This window comes from Colletes latitarsis, chromosome 2 (genome assembly GCF_051014445.1).
Source record: "Colletes latitarsis isolate SP2378_abdomen chromosome 2, iyColLati1, whole genome shotgun sequence".
In the NCBI taxonomy this organism is placed as follows: domain Eukaryota; kingdom Metazoa; phylum Arthropoda; class Insecta; order Hymenoptera; family Colletidae; genus Colletes; species Colletes latitarsis.
In genome coordinates, this window is record NC_135135.1 from 13,819,615 (window position 1) to 13,836,671 (window position 17,057).

At 45.5% G+C, this 17,057-nt stretch overlaps 1 protein-coding gene across 1 annotated transcript; it reads right to left on the reverse strand.

Moving 5' to 3' along the window:
* Positions 1 to 175: 175 nt before the first annotated feature.
* On the reverse strand, positions 176 to 4,216 carry Cyp18a1 (Cytochrome P450 18a1). Its single transcript, XM_076783814.1, has 5 exons — positions 3,774 to 4,216; positions 3,318 to 3,439; positions 2,774 to 3,203; positions 2,421 to 2,685; positions 176 to 2,029 (listed from the first exon to the last, which is right to left on the reverse strand). Exons 1-5 carry the CDS (start codon positions 4,144 to 4,146, stop codon positions 1,600 to 1,602), a joined length of 1,620 nt encoding a protein of 539 aa, XP_076639929.1. The 5' UTR covers positions 4,147 to 4,216; the 3' UTR covers positions 176 to 1,599.
* Between the last annotated feature and the right edge of the window lie 12,841 nt (positions 4,217 to 17,057).

Here is a 17,057-nt window from a genome sequence, read left to right on the forward strand (position 1 = left end):
TGGAGGAATCAGACGTTTTTATTCCTTGTATCGAGAATAGATCGATTCTAGCGGAAGGGTTAGAAAATGGAGAAAGAAATTGTCAGGAAATGGTAGTTTGATGGGATAGTCTGGCAACGGGTGAACAGCAGACGAGACGATCTTGCGTAACTTTCGTTTCGATCGGGCCCCTCTCGCGATTTCGTCGTGGTGGGTTGTTGAAAACGTAGTGGATTTGGTCGGAGGAGAGGGTATCAGGTGAAAGAAGGCGCAAGCAGTCGGATTTCGATTCGTGTCGAATAAGAAACAGCACGTTTAATCGTTAGCAAAGAGAACAACATTAAATAACACAGATTCGCGGTCGGCGGGTGAACACATTGCGGTATTCTGCGATTCGAGCATGCCACGTGTAAATTTCTCACTAGCAAACACCGACGAAGCGTCGACGCGATGTTGCATCCCTGCTGCGGTCAAACGATTCACGAAGCAAACGAAAGACGATAAACGAACGCACGGGTAACGAACAAAGGTAATAAGAAAAATAATTACGAGTAAACCGCGTCGATGCTTCGTCGTTGTTCCAGGATACGCATTACAAAGTCTTTGGAAATGATTTTACGAGCGCGATATCACACGGATCTCGGGAGATCCCGCGTCCTAAATTCGAGATTCACAGCCTTAATCTTTGCCCGCACACTACGGATCGATATATACTCGGCGAGTCCGATATCGGTTTTGAATTCTGTACGCTACGTAACTACGTTGCTGTGTCGCAAGAATCTCGTTCTAACTTTCACGAAAATCACTGTTTTAGGTCAAAAGCCACGTCCCGTCCGACGCACAGCCCTACGATCTAATCCGTTTCGTTCCAGTCGCGTCGAAGCTTTTGTACAAATTAACGAAAAGAGAACTCGGAGACGAAGGCAATCTCGCACTCTCATCGACCGCCGTTATCGTTATAGCTCATTCGCCTAATAGACCTAGTTACGCTTCGGCACAACACGCTCGCTCGTCGAACAGTTTCGTCGCACGCTCATTACGAACTTGTTCAAGCATCTCGAAACACTTACTACGACATTATTAACGGAATTATTATCAACATCGTCGTCGTTACTACTATCGTTACTATTATATTATTAATATTAATATTAATATTATTATTATTGCTGTTGTTATTGCTGGTATCATTATTTACAAGTTTTGTCTCCTGTCGGGTCGGAAACAACGTCACGATCGTTATTGGCGTATCGTACTAAACGGTCGGTCGTTTGATCCAATATTCGTGTTCGCTAAATCTTTAAACAGTTAATGACTAAACGCTAATAAATAGGGAATGAGATGAAAGCGCTCGGCTGGTAAACGCGGGAATTACGAATCGGGAATTAATGACGCGAAAAGGACGATAAGAGAAGTAATGGACGGTGAGAGAGGAAGGGGGGGGGGGGGATCGTGTAGGGCCATGAACCGAATCTATCATAACTCCGTATAATAGGATGAACCTTTTGCTCGGGCGGTGTACGATCAGGATCGGGATCGAATCGGATCGGGTCGGGTCGCGTTAGGAACGACTACCGTGCTCCGTTGGTCGTTGTGGAGCGTGTAAAGTTTAATCGCGAGCCTTCAATGACTGCCGATGTTCCGCAATACGGCAGCGAAAGAGATCGGATCGTTGCTCGCATCTTCGATGAGCTCGAGATTTCTCGGTAATAAACAAACGTCAAACGGATCGGGCGTGACGGTCACACCGGCATTACCGCGCAAGCTCGGCAAGGACGCACCCTCCGGCGATCTCAGCTCGAACGTGTGCATCAACGAGCTGAAGAACAGGAATAATTCCATGCGTGCCAACACATCGCCCAGGCACATACGTCTGCCGACACCGAAAGGCATAAAGTATTCCGGTTTCTGGACTTTACCTTCGGTCGAGAGAAATCGACTCGGTCGAAACTCCTTGGGCTCCTCCCAAAGTTCCGAATCCATGTGTACCGCGTGCAGCAATGGCACCACTTGCGATCCAGCCGGTATCGTATAACCGTGTAACGTCACTTCCCTGAAACAATCGTACGGTTTTCCAAATTCCATCCATCCGTAACCGTCGCACACCGACTCCGATCTCCCTCCCCCCAAAAAAAACGCTAATTTAAACTCGAAATTTGCATTACTCGAGAAACTTTGGAGACGGTTTCGTTCATCGTAGATCCAAAATTTAACTGAAACTTTGTGCACTGATTCGACAACCTTTTTACGAAAGTCAATATTTTTCGAGTTATTCGCTACTAAAACTAAAAACAAAATATACAAGTGTCCAGAGTTTCAAAGTTCTCGCGCACGAACAGAAATTCGCTACTTTTACCAGCAAGAGAACGTTGAAATCGCGCTCGAATAGAACGTTCTGAGAGTGAAAAGGAAAATGGTGGAAAATTGCAGGGAAAGATATTTACCGTGTAGTCGCGTGAGTGGTTCCCAAGGGTACCACGCTCGACCTTCGGAGCACTTCGAGTATCGTGGCTTCGGTGATCGGCAGGAAAGGTAGATCCTCCAGGGCGGGCATCCTCGATCGTCCTACCACCTGATCCAATTCCTCTCTCACCGCGATCGCCGCTTCTGGGTGATGGAGCATCAAGATCATCGCCCATTCCAGCGTGGTTTTGACGGTTTCCATGCCGGCGGAGAACAAATCGCCGAGGATCTGTTGCATCTGGCGATCTGATCGCGAGACAGACGGAAGACATAGATCGTAAAATGGTTGTCGGAGAAAGCGACCGGTTAGATTATTTTTTATACGACCGCTCACCGTGATTCTTTCCTTGAAAGAGCGACGCCGCGCGACCCTCGCCCTTCGCTTTCTCGATCTCGAGCAAGTACGCGTCGACCAAATCGCGCACGGTGCCCTTGTCGAAAGTCGCGCGATGCTGGTCGACCGCCTCCTGGAAGAAGTCGGCCATCTCCGAACGATTCTCCGATATCTTGTTGCGGATCTTTTGCAGACACGGCAAGTAACGCATCACGGGGATAAAATTCACCGCGACCATGCTGCCGAACAGCTTGAACCCCTCCTCGATCAGGTCCATGAACCGTTTGAACCTGGCGTCACCGTGTTGGAAACGCACCCCCATTATGATCGAGCAGATCACGTTGCTGATGGACATTCCGAGAGAGGCAGAAACGTCCATCGGCGCGCCCCGTCTTGACGCCAGACTTCGAAGGAATGTCTTAACTTCGCGCTAAAAATCAACAGGGCTCCGTTCAGCTTTCCGGGGGTGGACAATGGCGAGCGGGCACAGGGAAAACGCACACAGAACGGAGAAAGGAGATTCGTAAACGCGGGTTCCGCTCACCATGATTCTCGATTCCATAATTTTCTTCCCGCCGCCCATATAGGTCATGCCGAAGCTTCTGAGTTTATCGTGAAGGAATCTTCTTTGGTCTTTCCACATAGCACCCTCGGTGTTGATAATACCTACGAAAGAAAAAGAACTTTTTTATCAATTTGACAAACGATCCATGGAATCGTCGAAAAGATCGGTAACGCGACAGAAATCCCGATGTAAAAAAAAAGGGGAGGTGATGTGAGATTATCGGATAGAAGAGAGGGTGAGAAAAAGAGAGACGATTTTAACCTTCGTCGGAGATAATAATGTCGCACCCGCGCGTGCGAAGGCGAGAATGCAAAAAAGACGAAACAACGGAATGGCGCGAAAGCGCGAAGACGCGGGCTCGCGACGACGGAAAGCCGCGATAAGGCCGGTTTATCAGAAAGCGAGCATGACACGCGTCACGCGTTATACACTTACCATATCCGCCGAGGATATTGATGAACTCTGTATGCGGTCTTCCAGTGAACTCCTCTCGGCGAAACGTGTCGCGAATAGTGCGATGATCGCTGAGAACAACCACGAGCTGCGTTCCTAATCGGGCACTGAACATCGGACCGTACTTTTTCGCGAGTTCGCCGTACCGTAGGTGAACGTCGCCTTTGAGAAATGGCAAATAACCGAACACGGGTACGCCCCAAGGGCCCGGGGGCAAAGAACGCACGTACTTGAGCCATTGCAGACATCTCGCCACCAACAACACAGCGAGGAACACGAGTAACGTGTAGAGGACCTCGATTCTCGTGCCTCCCATAGCTTGCCAGGTCCACTGTGCCGCGTGTTCCACCAGCATCGCGTAATCCAAACTTTATATATGTCCGATCTAGTGAAATTCAGCGATCGTTATCGCGCGATTCCTCGGACCGGGCCAACCGAGCTCGTCGATTTCTCAACTTCTGGTACACTTCTAACCTTGCACACCGTCGTTCCTCTTTGACATTTTTTCCTTCCCCTCGTGTTTCTCTTTTTCCCTTCGTCTCGGTTGCCTCCGATGCTCTCTTCCTTTCCTTTTCGACGATACGCCACGCGCTCGGATCTCGTCTAACCGGGATTCGTCCGGGCGCGAGTGCGATTTTCTTCTTCGAAATGCTGCTTCCGAAATTCGCGGCTATAAGTATCAAAGCCGATCGAACTGGTGGGACATAATCTGGAGGGGGGAACAGAGGAAGGACGTGTGTACGCGGTGGCGCGTGTGTGCGTGGAGGGGGTGCCTTGTCAAGGAATCGTCGGGTACGAAGACGATTCCGTCGAAAATCGAGGAAGAATGTAACTGGAACGAGGGGAATCTTACGGGAAATGCTCGAAGGACGCGAATGGAGTCGCCGGTTCGCGGAAAGAGAGGATGAAATTAGAGAAATGGCAAGTGAGCGGCGAACAACGAAAAACGTGGCCGAACCCGTGAGCACACGGACACGTGTATGCCTCGGTAAGAGGAGATAAAGATACGGGATAAGGGGCGAAGAGAGACGGAGAGGGCGCGGGAGAAAGCAAGGCGCGAAATAGCCGTGTACTTAGATAGATGGGCAGATAGGTAGGTAGGTAAGTAGGTAGGCGGATAGATAGGTAGATAGGTATGTAGGTAGATGGGCAGACAGGTACGCAGACGACGTAAAATTGTTGAACGATAAGAGCGTTTCAGAGAGAGAAAAAAGGGGGGAGAGAGGAATGGGGGAAAAGGATAGAATGAAAGAAAGAAAAAAAAGTCGGTCACCGCCGCAGCCGAATTTGCCGGCGCTCGCTGTGTCGTGAGTCGTGCGAGCCACGTAAAGATTGAGTGTATACTAACATACACCTTCTTGTCCTTGCCCGTCTTATATAGTGACTCATCGAGCACCGGCCCCCCAGCGACTCTAAACGGTCCCCCGGATGCCTCCCGATTGCCCCCCGGCAGTCCCTGGATATGGTGGGGCAGCGGCACAAAGAGAAGCAGAGACGAACGCAAAGGAGCGGAAGGAGCCAAGAAAGACGGTGGACCGTTGAACGGGTTACGCGACGCGACGCGACGCGACGCGACTCGACGCGACTCGACGCGAAGCGACACGAAATTCGGTGGGGGTAAAGCGTGGGTCTTACCTTCAGGGTGGTGGATACTTCCGCCGAGGGTGCGAAGGCGGGCTTCTTGTTCCTCGGTCTCGTTGGTCGGAGACCACGAGGTCTCCTATCCCGCCACGGTGGTGGGGGGATTCGGGCCCCCTGCAGGGATTCGAAACTATCGCCCTGTAGTGGGGATCGCTACCACCAAACTCAACGGTAAGTGTCTCTCTGTTTTACTCGCGAAGGATCCGCGCCGGATCGACTAGCTCCGCATCGTCGCCTCCGTTTTTCAATTCGAATGCTTTCTTTCGGGGGGGGGGGGGGGGGGCGAGCTACTATGCATAGGAAAATATTTCTAATTATATAATATTAAATTGTACTCGAAAACGATAGGTTGCCACGATGGAATACGGATCGTGGAAACTAGAGTTTAAGAAAAGCTAGTAGATTACGAATAGACAATTTTGCGTGAATGGAATAACCTCCGTTTCGAGTTTGAGCGTATCTCATTTAGCGGTCCATGCTGACCCAGACCTGTCCTCCACAAAACAGTCGTGGTTCTTCGGCGCCTGGGTCATTGACCCAGTTCGTATTCTTTCTCGATAGCCACGTCCGGTTTTCACCAGGGACGGTACCAAAAATATCCCTTTTGCTGTCGGGAACGGGCATTCCCCGAAGCAACGCTCTCCGATTCGAAGAAAAAATGTATCGTACAAAAGCGATACGTGTTGTAACACGCGTCTGCACGACGACCGTACGATAACCACCCCTACCAATCGACCGAGTTGCACATTTACACGGTTCATGATCGTCGCCTTATCGGCGTTGTTTCTAAGGTTCAAGGTTCCGATTTCATCGGAAACAGCGAACGATGCTTCGCATTTTTTGCATCCTTTCGTACTTTCTTCATGGTCGATCCACATCGACGTGAAACACGTACTTTCTGGAATATCGCGATTCGATTTAATCTCGTCTAACCCGGACGCGACTCTTGAATAACGTGTACGAAATCGAACCGATCCGCGCGTGCGGTCGATGTGACCGTATCGCGCCAACTACGCGCAATTTGCGAAGCGTAATCGTCAATTGGTGCAATCGAACGATAACTTGGACAAAAATTGATCGGCTCGTGTACGCGTCCGATATGGAAAATCGTCGACGAAAGGTCGTTGTACCTAAACGATTATGAAATTACGATGAAGCGGTCGGTGATATTTCAATTGCTACGAGTGAACGTCTCGGAAATTTAAAAGACTCGCCGCGTGCTCGAACCCGTGCTCGTGCTCGTGCTTATGCTCGTGCTCCTGCTCGTGGAAATCCGGAGCCAACAACCCCCACGGAGACTTTCTTTCGTTGGTCAAAAATTCTAACTGTATGGCGTCGAATCAACATTTCGACGTTCACTTTGGAAATTACATACTCGGCACAACGCGATAACTAATGTCCGGTTTCGCGACTTTTCTTTCTGCGTTTTAGAGAGAGCGTAACTCGTTCGAATCAGTTTACAGGGCCGTTCGACTATGACGCGACTCTTTGGTGATTCGCTTAGCCTCGACAAAATTCGATTCCGCGAAACACTCGTATCAGAATCGCCCGTTTATTCGCCAGCTTAGCCAGGAAACGTACGAGTGTCCAACCTTTCTACGGACGCTTCCTACCTTTTTCGTTTTTCGTGTTAACCCCCAACCCGGAAATTGAAATTTCTAATCTTTGTTATCGATTGTAAGACATTTTTACCGAATCGTACAAATTTTGTAGAGGCATACAATTTATTTGTACGTAGTTTAAATCTTGATAGAAAATAATTCCACAGTAATAGGTACATTCACCTCATTTAGGGGGTTAACGATACGAGACGGTGGAGAGTTCTGGAGCGTTAAACGTTCTGGTACGTCGAACTCCGATAACGAGAAACGAAAGAAATGATTCACCGATTATTGCCAGCCAACAACAGATACAGTTTCCCCGAAACGAAAAAACGTGGCTACTGACTCGGGGTTGATACGCCACGACGTAATGCGTACCTCGAGATAAATGCTCGACCTTCGAAAGTGTATCGCGAGTGCGAATGCACGTCTTCGTTTCTTCGTTTTTCCATAGACGCGCAGAAAATAAGAAAAATAAAAGAAGAAAGAGTTTTCATTTTCAACTTCGTTTTCAAGATAATCGAGCATGGAAACTCACGGCTTCGCTAGAAGAATTTTATTTACGGTTCTGAATATACCGAATCCTAAAACGAATATAGACGAAATTTGTGGTAGTATCTTTAGATTTGTATTCTTTTCCAAGGAATTATGGTATTCACCCTTATATAATCTAATCTTATGTTAAGTCGTTCCATAAGTTCGTGATGTTCGTTCTTAACTTGTTCTCGTAACGTGTAAAAGAAAAACGAAATTTATTGTATCAAAGAATGTCTGATATTTTTTAAATATCAGAGTCTACAATTACAGAAATTTAGGGAAACAATGAGGTGGTATCGAAACACGAAGCACAAGTTTTACACTAGCTTATGAAATATTTTACTGCAAAATGTATATTGACATTTCTGAGATACATAGAATCAAAACGTTGTCTCATAGTTTTCCATGGTTTAGCCTTTCTACTTATTTAAAACGAAAAACGAGAAAAGATTCTTAACCCACTCAGCGCAACTCTAAAGTCACACGTCCATTATCTACATCTTAGAAGTTTGTAAGTTAGTAATTAGAGTCAAACGGTTAGAACGAGTTTGACCATAGCAGGTGTTAAAACGATAATTCTTGAACCAACACAATTTGTGACGAAGTAAAAAAGAAAATCGTGTCAACCGCAAATGATTTTCACAACAGTGAGCTCTCGAAACACCTGTTAATAAATCAATCCACTGGGAAAGCTTTACAATTAAATGAAAAATTAAGTCCAAACGAGAGTTTTAGAGTTAATAATTGAAAAGTTAAAAGTAGTGAAGATGATCGATGAACTCCCATTTATTTGAACTACCGTAGATTCAGTATTATGCGAATCAATGTGAACACAGGTTGTTGCATTAAAAAAATAAAAGCAGTTTCATGGAAAAATTCAACATGACACGTTGACTTTTTAATCAGAAATATGAAATATATCCGTTTCGATAAGAAATTAATTAACTTCTGACAATTTGCTAGTCGCATAACTACGCCTGATTCACTGCTTCCGTTATTTTCTTCTTGGCAGTGCAATCCATATTATATACCCTGGCCTTACATATACCCCACAGGTATTCTACTCGAGTTCCCAGGTCAGACTAAAAAACTTTCCATAAAGACATACATTCTCTAATTCTCGACTTAAAAAATCGTTCCTATGACTATTTACATACGCATATTTATCTTCAGTTCCAAAGTCTAAATTGCCAACGATGAGCCGTCCGGTAAAAATTTGATTCGCTCAATACTGTGCACACATCGTAGTGAATTGGAATTCCTAAAATCCCTACCAACCCTCTCGATAAAGGTCCAAGAGTCGTAAAAATGCGAGTCGTAGGAATAATCGCGTATCGAAGGCGCACTGGAGCCCGACAAAGGGCTGGCCGAACGGTCAAGGGAGGAAAGGGAAGTCACGAAAGAGAAGGAACGCGCTACGGCGGGGGAGGGGTGGGGGGGAGGCCGTTGCGCGCCATATTCGATTCGACACTCTAGAACGAGCTTCGAAAATTTCGGCTGCGAAAGAGGTCTCGGGTTATCGACCCGTTGGCAGTGGTCAGTGATGGTAACGGGCGAACGATCGAGGAACCGAGCACACGACCAACCGGACAACCGGGCAATCGGACAACCAGTTCATCCGTCCGACGCATCGTTCGTTCGGTCCTTCACCCGGCATTATCCCGAGTGTTACGTACTCGCACGTATTACACGTGCTCGCAATACGTCGCACTCCTACGCCTCTGCCCTGCGCGTCTTCGGGTTTTGTTTCCCGTAGCCTTGCGGAGGATCTTGCGTCACCAGCGGCGACTCGGTGCCGTTTGGTGCGAGCCCACACAGGTACGGAACGAATATCGGCTAGCCGGTGGCGGTGGATCGATGCCTAACGCCTAAATGTAAACTCGGTCACGGGCCAAACGAGAGAAGCTGGAACAGGGTCAGGAACGTGGAATTGCATAGAAGCGCGGACACGCGGGCAGCCCGGCCGAATTAGTCGGCCCGTCGCGTTCGTCGCGGGTTTCTAACCGGATCGTGGATGGTCCGAGGGGGGGCTTCTAGAGAGAATTCGAGAGACGGCCCGAACGTAGAATAACGGACAGTCAAAAACCGCCTTCTCCGTACCTGACCAGTTAGGGTCCGTTATTAGCCGTTAGAAAGGAAACCCGTTCGAAGATGGATTGCGCGCGCTACACGGGATCCACGAGGTCTCGCCAAAAAATTCTCTAACATTCCTTTTCTTTCGTTCCACGGATTCCGTTGGCGCGGGATCGCCGATTTATTTCGCCTCGACGCGTGCACCGTGTGTACCTTTCCGCGTTCGGCCGTCGACCACCCTTTCACCGGGCAACGATTCCTCGAATCGTCGTCGAAGGATACGATTTTGGTAAATTCTGGGCAAGAACGTCCGGATTGGTCCTGCCCGGATGCGAGGAGAAATCGAGGGCGCGACGAAAGAGGAATCGATTCGGAACGAAGAGATTCGATAGATCGAGACGAGCCACGGGGATTAGTAGATGGGTCTCGAAGCGGTTTCGACCCGAATCGAGCGTACAATTTTGCGGGCTCCGTTCGCGCGGATCGCATCTCGTGCCCTGCTCGTAGGCGAGCGTATCGTATATGCGATTCGTATACGCGTCGTAGGTTCGTTGAAAGCGGTAGGAGGTTGGAATCACGAGGCGGCGAAGGAGGGAGTGGTAACACCTGGAATGTACGTAAGGTAAACGGCATCCGGGCAATGCCCTCGCATGTAAACAATCAGAAATTGCAAGCTTGATTACGCGAGCAAGTTGTTTCTCGCGCATGCACACATTCGAAGAATCGATCACGTTTGCGTGCACGCGTGCTCACCGTCCGTAACAGTTATAATAGTACGAGTACGCGAGTATGCCGCATACCAGTTTTTCCCTTTCCGTCCGCGTTATCCTATTCACTAACTATTTAATTCAACGATTGCGCGCCACGTTCGACCGGCCGTCGCATAGCTCGTCATTATTCCGCGTTAAACTATGCGAGGAAATGTCCGATCTTTAGCGATAAGATCGCTAAGGTGGGACAGGAAAGTTGTCCGCGCCGAACGAGAATCAGCGGTAACGCCGTCTCGCGCAACACGAGAATCGCGAGCTAAGCGATTCCTCATCAAGTCTGAATCGATCGATACAGTCGGGGACAAAACGATAAGACGCCGTATTAATCCCATTTTTTCAATAATTCTTTGAAAGATTCACAAGAGTCAGTTTACGATATTAATCTGGATAAAAAAAATCTTGTGCTATACATGTTGCACCATATAAATTAATTTCTAAATATTACGTAGCTTATCTCTGTTTAGTTGGTGAATTAATAGGTCATGTGTTATAATTTCATTAATGCATAAGGCAAACTTTGCGTAAACTAAACTAAACCCTGTTAATTTGTCAAAAAATGTCTTCAACAACAGTTATTCTCTACGTCCATGGCAGTAGTAAAAATGTACAAGAAACTTCTTACTCGATAAAAAATTGAGGTCACCTTTACTTTAAAAAAAAAAAATGACCTCAACGATACAACGATCTTGAGCTTGGAAATCTATAACAATTTAGAAAACTAGAACCCTTGATCCTTCGACCTTTAAAACTCTCGGGCTTCGTCGACAGAATTGCCAGGGATTTCAGGAGCTTTAGAGATTCAAATACGCTACGATATCAGTATTCTACTTTGATACGATCTAAATTGTATTACATTCTAAATTAAATAGTAGACGCTTGAAAAATTGCTCGTGATAAAATCGTAATGTAATTATGCTTTTGGAAGAACGTTACAATCGAATTGCATAGTTGGGGATCGAATGTTTTTAATTGTGGCCCGAAATGACCGCTGCGCGCCGGACAGCAGACCGGACGATTCTACTTTTCGAACGTATGTAATAGATTCCCCGGCGTTATGTAACGATCGCAAAACCAGTGACCAAAATGCTGGCGCAAACGATGTCGCGAAATCGTTAAGGGCCGATCGCCGGTGTGCGCCGATTCCTCGAATTGCTGATGATACGCATTTCACGATTCGCATGTGCCCGCATTACACGCATTCCTCCGCGCACCGTTTCGATCGACCCGACTACGGTCAGCCGAATAGCATAAGCGCAATTGCAAAAGCCAGCGTTGCAAAATGCATTAAAAAAAGAATTCACGGTGTTTCGTAACGCGCGGAGGAGTGACGGACGATACGTTTTCGCGCGAGCCTAATCGCGGTCCGGTCGATGGGGCCCGTGGGACGATCGGCCGTCACGGGACCGACGAATTTGCGGCGATCGTTAAACCGACAATGGTAGACGAAACGGGACCACACCGATCGACGGCTAGAACGATAACGACAAAGCGGAACGAGGTGAATAACGCTAACACCTTCGAGTCCGAGCTCGAAGGAGCGCCGGGGTGAACGACCGGCAAAGTGGCCTAAGTGCCGTACACAAACTGTGTTCCAGCCTATAGCCATCGCGACTCGGTCCTTCTTTCTCCAACCACTCGATTCTTGTAGTCGACTGACCGAAATTCTGAATTCAATTATCGGGTCGACGACAACGACCACGACCACGACCACTATCGCGACCTCGACCACGCCGACGAACAAACCGAGCACCGGCTAACCCGATCTTCGTAAAATTACGGACCGTGCAATTTCTCCGTCGTAAACGCCTACGTACGCGTAGTTCAAAATAAATAAAGGCGATTTAACGCGTTCCGCGGCTAATGACATCGTTTATATTAATACTATCACGACGGCGTGTACGAAATGGCGGATTTTACGATGTTAAAACTATTTATTTTTAGAGAACGAGTTTTCATCGATCAAAATTATCTCTATCTACTCGAATATAATATATCACGAAAATATTGAAACTTTAATGTAATTGCTTCTGAGATATAAATAATTAAGTCATTTATGTTGGGCAATAAATTTGAAAGTAATCAAGGTATCTAAAATTGTTAATAATACTTATTATTAGACGTCTTCTGCTTCGTATTATTTGCAAGATCTTTTGCATATGCTGTGTAGTTTGCAAGGTAATGCTTGTTATCGAATTTTCCTCTGCCTATTTTTAGTCTTGTAATTAAATCGTACGTCAGAGGATTCGAGACAGGGATCCTTAATTAAGTAGATACAAGATCGAAAAAATCTCGAGAGAACGAACGAGTAAAATTTGAATTTTAAAGGGTCGAAAGGAGTTATTCTGTGGAAAAAGAACAATACTTGTATTATGACGTGATTAAAGACATCCTTGATTGAATAAATTAAAAATCGAGAGAATATCGGACAAACGAACCGAATATGCAGAAGTTGAAAGATCGAGGAACAGGAGCAGAGGTTGTGTTGGATTTAATCGAGCGAATCGAGGCGGTTCACCGAAAAAGAAGATAAATGTTTTCCGCGTGCAAGGAAAAGAGTCGGATAGAAGAAAGTAAGAAACGAAGGAAGGATGGAGGAAATAAGGTTTGCGCGATACGCTACCCTGTAGAAATGCACGCGAATTAAAACGACGAACGGTCAATGCTCGACTGACCTCAACAACAGTAAAAGTGACAAACGGCTCAACTTCTCGTCGAAGTCGGTCGCGGAACTTGATTTCTCGATTCTTGCCCCACAACTTATCGGAACGATCTACTCGTAGCTGATTAGCCTTCGATCTACTTTCCGTGTGAAATTCATTCTCGTGTGACTCCAAGAGGAAAATATCACCGCCGCTCCAACGGCGTTTAATACCAATGCTCGAAATCGGTGTGAAAAAATTGATAAATTGCATGAGGAAAAAGCCCGCGAAACGATACAGTCGCAACAGCGCTATGAGGAATTGCAAATGTGCGGGGTGATTGGTAGGGATTGGCTCGAAACGAGATCGAAATATCAACGCAAGCCTCTCAAACAGGAAACCTCGCTGGTATCTCTCGAGGAAACGTTCATGTTCCCCGTGCCAGGAGCGTATTAAGCCGAATCGTACGTTGACAATAAGGAAAAACGTTCGTTCGTGGATCGTCGACGTCGTTTAAACGGAATTATACCTCGTTTCTCGCGATAATTAGCGTTTTCCAAGAACGATACGCGCGATAGCCACTTACGTTTTGTTTGTTCGTGGAAATTGCGCTGGAAACCGATAAATCGTAAAAACCCACGACGTAAATATATTTTCTTTAATTATATTTAATTTATTATCGGTCAACGTTCATTACGATAACGCGTATACAATTTCATTGTCTTTCGTCCAAAGTGTCGCGCAACAAAGTCAAACTATCCGATATCGAACCCGTATCGATCCGTTCCTGTGACCAGTCGTTTACATCGATCGATCGGTATGCGACGTACTGCGCACTCGCTCTTACCTTTCGGATCGCATGATCCAAACCTTCGAGAGGACGTTGACCGGTGTTGCACCAAGAGTGTAGCAAGTGTATCAAATAGTTACGCAGCCGCGCGTAAGATCATGTCGCGTGTAGTGTGCGTGGACGGAGGAAAACACGGGAAAAGTAAGGAAAAGGAAGGAAGGGACGCTGATGGCGGGGACGTTCGAATCAAGGAAGCACCCAAAATGGCCGTTCGTCTGCTCGATGACGCCTGGTATTTTCTCAGTCGTGGACACGTGTACGCTTCGACGGGATTCGGAATTCGCGAAAGTATCGAAGCCGGGTTGGAAGAGCACGAGTAAACGAAATCCGAGGCGAATAGGAAACGAAAAAATGGCGGGACCGTCCGCGCGGCAACACCCGCGCCGAAAGACGCCATCGATGCATCGCGGTCGTCTCTCCGCGATCTTCGTCAGCTGAATACGAGCTCCAACTGTCGCGACGTTCGCTTCTTGAACGCTTTAAATTCGTAAGCTGAGAATGAACCACTGTGTCAATGCCGCGACTACGGTGCGCGAAATTTCTATAAGAACGCCATGATATTTATTCTATAAATACATAAAATAAGTGTGAAACGGTACGTGTAAACAAACTCTCCTTGAATTCAAATTACAACGTAAAAATACACGATATTTTTATTTTTGTTAGTTACAAAATGTTTCATCAATATTACGAGTTTAGTTTTTTGAAACAAAGTTAAAAAACTGTTCTTCCATTAAATTGAGGTATTTTATTTATAGCAGAAATGAAATGGTTTCTTACTTTCTATTGTTCTTCGAGTATTACTTAGCATTTCTTTGATACTATTATCAACAATCTTGCTATTTTTGTAGAAAATAATAGGGTTCTTATAGAAATTTCGTCGATGCTTCCTCGGATCGAAGGATCGGTGAAGAATGCGTTAGAAAATCGTCGAGGAAAAAAGCACGATGACGGAAAATAGTCGGCAAACCGGAATCTAATGCGTGCAATTTCATTTCCAAGATCGCGACAGGATTCATTGCTTTGGAACTCGACGGACATAATCGAATTCTGTCCGAGAGAAAAATACCGTGTCGAGCGACCATGAGAGGCCAATCGTAATTACGTCATCGTAACGACAGATATAGAATCACTGTCACTCTCAGTGTGAACCACAATACGAACACAGGTCATAGGCCTCGTCTTGTCTCGGAAAGTTTCGCCACGTAGCTTTTTATCCTTCGACGCATCCCTCGCTACTATTGGTCCAAATATCATAATCGTCACATGCATCGATCTCAAATCCAACCCTTATTATTCTTCTCTTTTTTATTCCCTCTTCCGCACCTTGGACTATCATTCATTCACCCAACGATTCTTCATATTTTCTTCTTTATTATTTCAGTTTACTTTTGTCAACACCCTCCCTACTCGGAATTCTATAATTGTTATCACGCTATTCGATGCAACTTTTTAATCTCTAAACAAAATATTAAAACACCGATGCCCTAAAACTAATAGTTCAAGAATTATAACATTCTAAGGTTCGCTAAACTATTTTGGTGTACTTTACAAATGTTCGAAGGGTCTTCCATTGCAGTCTAAACATTTTCGCATTACTTAACACTTTTGTTATGTTTCCATAATTTTCAATATTTGTAAACGAATACATTTCATTTTTTAAGTGTCCCCGTAAGAAAAAAATCATCAAAATTGTCATCATTAGTATTACTTAAATAACTTGTAGCAACTCGAGAATTATCTGCCAGAGCACCGTCCTGTTGGAAATATTTTAATCTTTGCGGTGCAGATAACAGAATATCTACATCGCGTAAAAGAATTGGAAGGTCGAATTTTAAAAAGTCAAGACACTTCTCTCCGGTCAAGGTTTCGTTAAAAAAATAAAGACCAATAATTCACTTATTAAATATGCCACGCCGTAACATACGAGAATTATTAGCATCTCTTCTACAATGAGGGTTTTCTTTTATTTTATCTTCACTTTATTTAGTTTTTCGTATACAAAATGGGTATAATGAATAAATAAATAAGTAGAACAAACAAGGGGGGGAGGCAAATGAAACAAGCTATGGATCACTATGGAGAGAACCAAATTCCACGGTGAGATTTCTATCGATCAATGATAATCGACGTGACACGAACAAGCGGGTAAAGACAACCATGGTCAGACTTAGAACGGACCACTATAATCCAGGAATTCCTAACGAAGAGAAAGAAAGCATAATGGCGAATATACAAGTTGAGCTACAAAACGCCTTAAACTATCTACCCTCAATTTAAAAAGCCATTTTAAGAGCAGGAAGATCGGTGACAAACTTATTGCGTTTGAAAAGGTATGGACGCGACAGAAACGGGGGAAATAAGTAGAGGAAGCATAGGAGGAAAAGGCAGACAGAGGGAAAGATGGAGGAAAAGGAGGACGAAAAATGGAGAGTCGAGTGAGACAGAGGGAAGTGAGCGGATAACCTTTTTGTCCTTTTTTGCACGCGTAGTTACGCGTAACGCGCTTACGTTAGATATAAGAACGAATGGGAAATCCTTGTTGTCGCTGCATAATCTCAGGGACAAGTTACATCTTACCGAACGGTTTCTTTTTTAAATCTGTCGCGAGAAGGATACGACTCGTTAAGCGCGCGATCGAACGATCGAAGCCTGGATTTGCTCGATGGAGCAAAGTCGAATAATTCCAGGAGGAAAAATCGCTCGAGCTGCGTAGCAAAAACGCGTACGAGTTAAAGTTAAAAAGCCAACGATGGAAGCAGCGAATTATTCTATTTGGAATATAGAGATTAACAACATTCATTCATCTTGTAAATCTTTTTAAATTGATAGAGTCAAGATCTTGTGTTTTAATTATGTAGGCATACCGAAGGATGCTATTATTATTACTATCTTTTCCCTGAGAAACTAATCATAGACCAAGTTTCTTGAAACATCAAATTATACGAGGGTTGATCGATAACTGATCTTCTGAAAATATATTCGAGATAGGAATGTTCATGAAAATAGAACAATTAGCACCAGATTATCTTTCGTAGTTTTCATTTTGTTTCGATTCAAAATTCTCGTCGGTGTTATTGAAAGAATTTGTGTTATAGTCATCTTAGCTGTGAACGTTCTCACGCAGAACTCTGAACCGCCTGTAATCTGTCCTA